The sequence below is a fragment of the Monopterus albus genome, unplaced genomic scaffold (assembly GCF_001952655.1).
Source record: "Monopterus albus unplaced genomic scaffold, M_albus_1.0 scaffold65.1, whole genome shotgun sequence".
NCBI lineage: Eukaryota > Metazoa > Chordata > Actinopteri > Synbranchiformes > Synbranchidae > Monopterus > Monopterus albus.
In genome coordinates, this window is record NW_018127945.1 from 3036678 (window position 1) to 3043652 (window position 6975).

Below are 6975 nucleotides of genomic sequence, written 5' to 3' on the forward strand. Positions count from 1 at the left end.
GTGACTACCAAAAGATGTGTATGTATTCCTTTTAGTGGAATGATGGGGCTTGCACACTGCACAGAGAGGTGCTGTTTGTGTTGGAGAGCTCTAGAGGGAGACATCTATACATTTTAGAGGGAGAGTGGCTTCTCTGTAGGGAGGCATTTTCACCTGTTTGGTTCTAAATTACTGAGCCATTTGTTCACATTACAGACAAAACAGAGGCAGAAAAACATTCACTGTCCTGTTCAGATTCTTTGTAGAATATTTCACATCATCCACTTGGATTTCTTGCTCAGTGACAGCATGTTATTGCCTAAGAGATGTTTGTGTTAATGGCCACAGGACAGGTCTCGGGTCCAATAGGTTGTTCTGCGATCACGAGATGATAAATATTTTTCATCATGATCAACTTCACACATCTTGTTTTAGCTGTGTGCGTGTGCATGGGAAGTGTATGTGGTGTATAGGTGTGTGTGTGTGTGTGTGTGTGTGGAGTGCATGTGTAAGGTCCCAGGGCACATGCACTGCTGCTTACCCTTTCAAGTGATTTTTATCTTGCAATTAAATTAAGCATAGAAGAGCCTCCATCTAAATCTCCGCTGCCTTCTAGAAACCACTAAGCAATGTGCAACATTAGGTCATGTGCTTTCTGTTCATGAATCAACTGCTGTTGGACACACTGTGTGTAGAGAAAAGAAGACTTGTTCTGTTTCTAGAAGGGTTCACCCAAATCTCACCTCTAGCTCTGGTCCTAAATTAGGTCAGTTCAGCAATGAGCTCTTTTGAAAATCATGACAAGACAATGTGTTTAAAGCATGAAACTGCCGCTTGGAATTTCTTAAAATAACCAGAGTGCAGGGAAATATGGATTCACTTTGAATCACATGTGAATATACCTCACTTACTACAATGAAAAATGATGTGAGTATACCTCACTTACTACAATGAAAAATGATGTATTCAACATAAAACACTAACAAAATGGAATGTAAACCACTATAAAAGATTTATTTGCTAGAAACACTTGTTGAACTGCATAGTTTTTTAGCAAATGAATGAGCAGATTTATGCAGTTCTGTTCAATGCACGACCTCTACTGTACATATACAGTACAGTATGTTGCTGCTTAACAACTTTATAGCTTCCCAATTTTTATATTAACATTGTATGTCTATTCTACAGTCTGAATGTCTAAGTCTAATTGGGATTGAGTGATTGATTGCATCAGGATCAGCTTTTAGTAACTAAACAAGCTGAGGACATCGGTCTAATCATGAGTCAGCAAACCTAGAGCCAGTATTCACCCTAACGAGTATAGCTGCATGAACACAGGGGTCTTTTGAGTTTCAGTATTATGACATTCCAATAGTGAGTTGCATAGCCATGGTGGCCATACGAGTATGGAGACAGAACTGTTATCCATCATTTTTAATGTATTGATCATTAATAATAACTTATGTCATATTTTCTTTTTTTGTGCTCTTTGTTTCTCTGATTTACAGACATTTCTGCATGAGCTGCCAGTCTTGGCCAAGTTTTTCTAATGAACAGTTGAAAATAACCTAAATAAATAAAGGTTACATACAAGATAACTTTTTTAAAAAGCTAACATAAAGTTTAAATGTTAACCTCTGGCATGGTGGACACAATAAAATTGCCAAGCCATTAAATTCACACTCTCTTGAGTGTGAATTGAGTGTCTCTCTCCTGCCGGCTGCCCCCGATCAAGGACAGAACTGAGGGGAGAACCGGAGGAGCCAGGAACAGAAGGAAGCATGTCAATGGGCTCTGGCCCACCCACACCGAGAAACTCCAAGGGATCATCCTCCAGGGGATCATCACCGCAGTTTACCCAGCTGCTGTCATCATCCGGCTTCATCATCTAGTGACGGCGAAAGCCTCAGCTCTGCATTGTTTCTCCACCGCAGGCAAGCACAGAGGGGGCCAATGGCACCGTGGCAGACCTCGCAGGGATGCGGATCACTGGGCATAATGAGGCCAATGTCACAGCCTGGGCACACTTTGATTGCGGTGCGGCACTGGAGTACGGTGCTAGCGGATCTTTGCTCCTTAGCCATAGTGGTGGTAAGAATGCTCTTTAGATTGCTCGAAGAAAAAGAGGGAGCCCATCACAGGTCACCTTGGCATTCATGCCACCACAGCAGACCTGTCTGGGGACAGCCCAGTGCAGGGCAAAGGGCGTGAAAGAATCTCTTCAGGACTGCGCATGTGCAAGGGATAAAGCCAGTAGTGACAGCTCCTAGAGGGTGAAGCCTACATGAAATAGAAGTGCTTAAGAAATATCTGATGTTTCATTAACAGTAAGTGTTTACATTTTTACTCCTTTGCACAGGCAACAGACATGGCTGGAAAAATAATTCTACATGTTGCCAGCTTGTACACTTGAATTCAGTTTATGTGTATAGTACCACAACAAAAGTCATCGCAGGACACTACATAGTAAGGTCTAAACCATACTATTATCATTTTAGAGAAAACCCCAGCAAATCCCCTTAAGCAAGCACTTGGTGACAAAAAACTCCCTTTACCAGAAGAAACCTCAGAGCAGACCCCAGCTCTTGGTGGGCGGCCTTCTGCCTTGACCAGTTGGAGTGAGTGGATAGTTTTCATAGTTATCGCAACCATCATTCTCATCACAGAAAATAAGACAAATACACCCAAAGTGAGTGTCCAAGAACTTATTTAGTCATCTGAGTTGCCTGTCTCCGACATCCCTACCAGCAAACACATGCAACTGTAGGTCCTGTTAATCCTCTTTTACATTTTTTCCTTTTTTCCCCCTTCCTCTCTCCTTTCCCTGTCTTCCCTGCTTTCATTATACAAACATATCTATAACAAACAATCACTCAGTCACTCAAAATAGTGTCATGGAATGTGCGTGGATTCTGGACCCAGGTTAAGAGGATTAAAATCATTAACCATTTGATAAAATTAAATGCTGACATATGCTTTCTACAAGAAACCATCTAACAAATCCAGAATCACAAAACCTTAAATGTAAACAATTTAACCAATATTTCATGAACATATAACAGTAGGCAAAAAGGTGTGTCAGTTTTAATTAATAAAAATGTCCCATTAAATCCCAATACATCTATCACTGACCTGGATGGCAGATTTATAATTATTAAGGTATCCATTAACCAGACAACAGTTATTTTCTTAATTAATAGATTAACTGTGATCCAAAACTGAAAGAGGATTTATGAAAAGTTGACAGACAGGTTTGAAATAAAGGGATTTTTTTCAACACAACAGTATTTTAACACAAACAAGTACAGGCATGCACACACAATGTCCTTCCCATTAAATCCTTAAACATGAGTTTAAGATCACGAAGTGTCATTGTTACAATATGCAAAGGCTGCTTTCTAGACAAGAGTCATTGCTGCCCAGATAAAAGCAGTGTTTTTGTAGCCAGAAACAATCTCAAGAATGTGTCATACAACATACAGCCTGATAGAAGCAGTAGATTTGGAAGTTACTCTTTCCAATTAATGTTGTTACATAGTATCAAACTATATCTGTGCATAATTTTCACTTAACTGGAACATTCTGTAAATCCTTCAAGACACAATAAAATTGGAAAATACTGTGAACTACATGAATCTGAATTCAGTGTCTGTTGTGAATGCGCATTTTAGTTCTTCAGTCTGATTCTAGAGGAGTCTTTCAGCTTCCAGTGCTTGGTGTGTTTTCGTGTAGGCTCTGCAGGGCGAGGTCTGTCCACTTCATTTCTTGTTCTTTCACAGACTCTGTGGATCCTCCATTGTCCTGCTCGGCCTCCGGAAGTTCACTCTAAGAGAGAACAGGGACAACAAGATGCCATTAAAGAAGGAGCAAGAGCTCTTGAGTTACATCCATCTCAGTTCACTCTATTTTATATCCGTATGACTGTATCAGACTAAAAGTGAGCACATTTAAAGTGAGAATCACAAGACTCATAGATGTTTTGAACATGAAAGAGGACTTTACTCTCTAGAGTGGAGCAAGAAAGTAGGACTTCCTTTACTTATTCACTTTAAAACTGTTCACTATCAGTTTTCACACTAGTTATTTTACCTCCTATACCAACTGAAAGCACATCAAATCACGGGCACCGTTAGGGGGGGGAAGTTAGGACGATTCTAAGGGCCCACGAACTTTGGGGGCCCACAGTCTGTGGGTAGAGGGCCCGACTTCAAATTTTTTCATAGGGCCCAAAACTGCTAGCGGTGCCCCTGCATCAATTTATTGGATTTCATCTCAATGATGTTTCCTACTGTGCTTCACTGGATTTGTCATTTGTCATTGACCTGTGTCCTATAAAAGCATGCTAGGCCAAAGATTGTGCCATCTCACAACTTCCACCTGGAAAACACTATCTGGATTCCTGTACTCAAAACGTGCCATTAATGAACTGATTTTAAAATGTGCGTGTTTTGTGCACACTAAAACAATACTGTACCATTAATATACTTCCATGGAAATTGAAATACCTGTAGTCTTCCAGAAAACTCTCCCCTTGCAATAAAACAAAATCTTTCTTTAAAATATTGCTTACAAATTCCTGCACCTGACTAGACTCCGAACGTTGGTTCCTACTAATTATAACATGAATCTGTATGTAACGCTATAACGTTATAGCATTTACCAGAGGGATAGTGACATCTTCATACGGTAGCTTGTCTTCCCTCCAGGCATCATCAGTGAGATCCAGGACTCTCCCATCTCTTTGGATTTCACTGTCCATTCTCCGAGCAGGTCTCAGGGTCTCCTCTGACGGGGCTAGCCTCAAGCTAACTGCAATTTCAGACACTGTTGACATAAAGTGGAATTAGAGATAAAGAAAGTCCAGAGTACCATTTAGAAAGCAAACAAGGAGCATAAAACAACATACCGTCTTCTAAATACTTTGGGGGAAAAGGGATGGAATATAGGTTTGTTAAGACGTTTGCTCGTTTATTTGAAAATAGTAGACGCGGTAATTGTACGTAACCAGTGGGCATTTACTGATGATGTAGTCAAATGATGCCTTCAAGTGCAAGAAAAAAAAACTATTCACATAGTAATGTGGTATTACATATAAATGCCGATTCAGTCCTAGTTCATTTACTAGTACTATAACTATTTAGTAATAGTGCCGGCTTTTAACTGTTATAACCAACGTACAGAACATTCATGAAAGGTAAATCTGGATTTTAAAATGTCTGCCAAAAATTAAAATTATGCTGTAAAGTATTTTTAACATCCCGCCACACTGAATTATTACACCAGACTTTGATATAGGTCTATTGTTGATATCATGGACACCGTGCAAATTCTGCCCGATCATGAATATGCAGTGGAAAGATCAGGGAAATGTTTGGCAAAGGTTATATTATCAAAGTACTGTTTGGCAACAATGAATTCAACTCGACATCATGGTTACCGTGGTAACCAGATGCTTCTTGGAACCGTGCTCTGGAGAACAAAGCCAGATAGAGCAGATTATTTTCTTGCTTTACTGCATTTTAAGGTAACTGTATTGATCTGATAATAGACTGGAAATAGTAGCGTTAGATAAATTTTAGTTAGCTAAACAGTAAATTTGGACATCTGACGCTAGCTAATGTTGATTTTAATTGAGTAGATATAGGTATACGACTAGCTTAGCATAGTGCTCGTTAGGCTACATATTATAAAGCTTGACATAGATGTGACAGGTGTTATGGTAAAGTAGCCTATTCTGGAAAACAAAGAATCTACCAACATTTGCAGTGTTTGAGCAACTTTAATGAGAAGACCAACGCATTTCGGCATGAAACCTTCGTCAGGATCTGTTCATGCCGAAACGCGTTGGTTTTCTCTTTAAAAGTTGCTGAAAATACTGGAAGTGTTGCTGTGCTCTGTTTTCCAGTTTCTTTTTTCCTTGTCTGTGCACATTGATTGGTTAAGTTGTGTCAGAACCTTCGGCTGTATCTGGAGTATCTTATTCTGAAATAGATCTACAGGAGTAAGCTATCTATTGATATGTCAGCTTCAGCTGTAGTACTAGTAAAAAGCATTTTTAATGTTAGTTTTATTGGCATAATTTTACTAAATACAGTAGCCTATGTTTTTAACATCAAAGTTGCCTGTGGAGTGCTGTGCTTTTAAATTCTTTCTTTACACAGTATTAAAGTTTCAACAATCTTTATTTGACTAAATACTTTCATTCTTATTAAACATATTTTGTACTTTTGACCTCTTAATGTTGATTTCAAATGTGGAAAACAAAACAAAATGAGAGAGAACCTCTGCATCAGTCTGTTTTATTGCAGACATCTACAAAAAATGAATTCCTTTTTCTTTTTTTCTTTTTTTTTTTTACAAAAAATGAATTTATTTTTTGCGTGCAATTTTCAATTACAACTGAGGCTCATGAATTCATATATCAGTTTATTTTTTTATAGATACTGCAATGATGTCAGCCTCTGAAGAACAGTCGCTGGAAAATACTAAACCATGTGCCAGCCCTGGAAACCCAGTTTTCTCCTGCATGATGACTCCAGCAGTTAAACGTGAACTGCCGACACTGTGGGCAAAGACCCAAAATCCCCTATATAGAACAACTTCCAGTGACTATGGTCGTCTCTCTCCAACCTTTGAAAGCTCTCCATGTACTTTCCACCCAAAGTCACAAAGATTCTCAGAGAACCTGGGCAAGAGTGGGATGTTTCGTGACAACTCCTTCAATACAGCTCTAGATCGAAACAGAGTTTATGACTGTCCCAATTTACAGCACACCATCTAAACACCTGTTGACTTAGTAAAAACATTTGGTTTGGCAGTATCTTTAATCTGGGAAGTCTTCTTTGGAGTACACCAGTTGTAACACAGAATACCTGGTGCATTGAATGTGAAACCTTCCTATGTGATAATGAGCTCAACCTATTATTAATATAAGGAAGGTTAACAGTGTAGAGCCCGTGAAGTTATTCTTAAACACTATTTAACTATTCTGATCAG

General features: G+C 39.1%; 1 protein-coding gene across 2 annotated transcripts in view; it reads right to left on the bottom strand.

Moving 5' to 3' along the window:
• Positions 1-2722: 2722 nt before the first annotated feature.
• Positions 2723-6975, bottom strand: part of anapc13 (anaphase promoting complex subunit 13) — a 6378-nt gene continuing 2125 nt past the window's right edge. The window contains exons 1-3 of one of the 2 annotated variants that reach the window (XM_020604320.1): positions 4886-5008; positions 4640-4803; positions 2724-3804 (exon numbers count right to left, since the gene is read on the bottom strand). In XM_020604320.1, coding sequence (XP_020459976.1) covers positions 3679-3804; positions 4640-4803; positions 4886-4994 — 399 coding nt within the window. In that variant the 5' untranslated portion in view covers positions 4995-5008 and the 3' untranslated portion in view covers positions 2724-3678. Of the gene's footprint in view, positions 3805-4639; positions 4804-4885; positions 5009-6975 lie in introns of those variants that run through there. The other variant, XM_020604321.1, reaches the window with a different exon arrangement.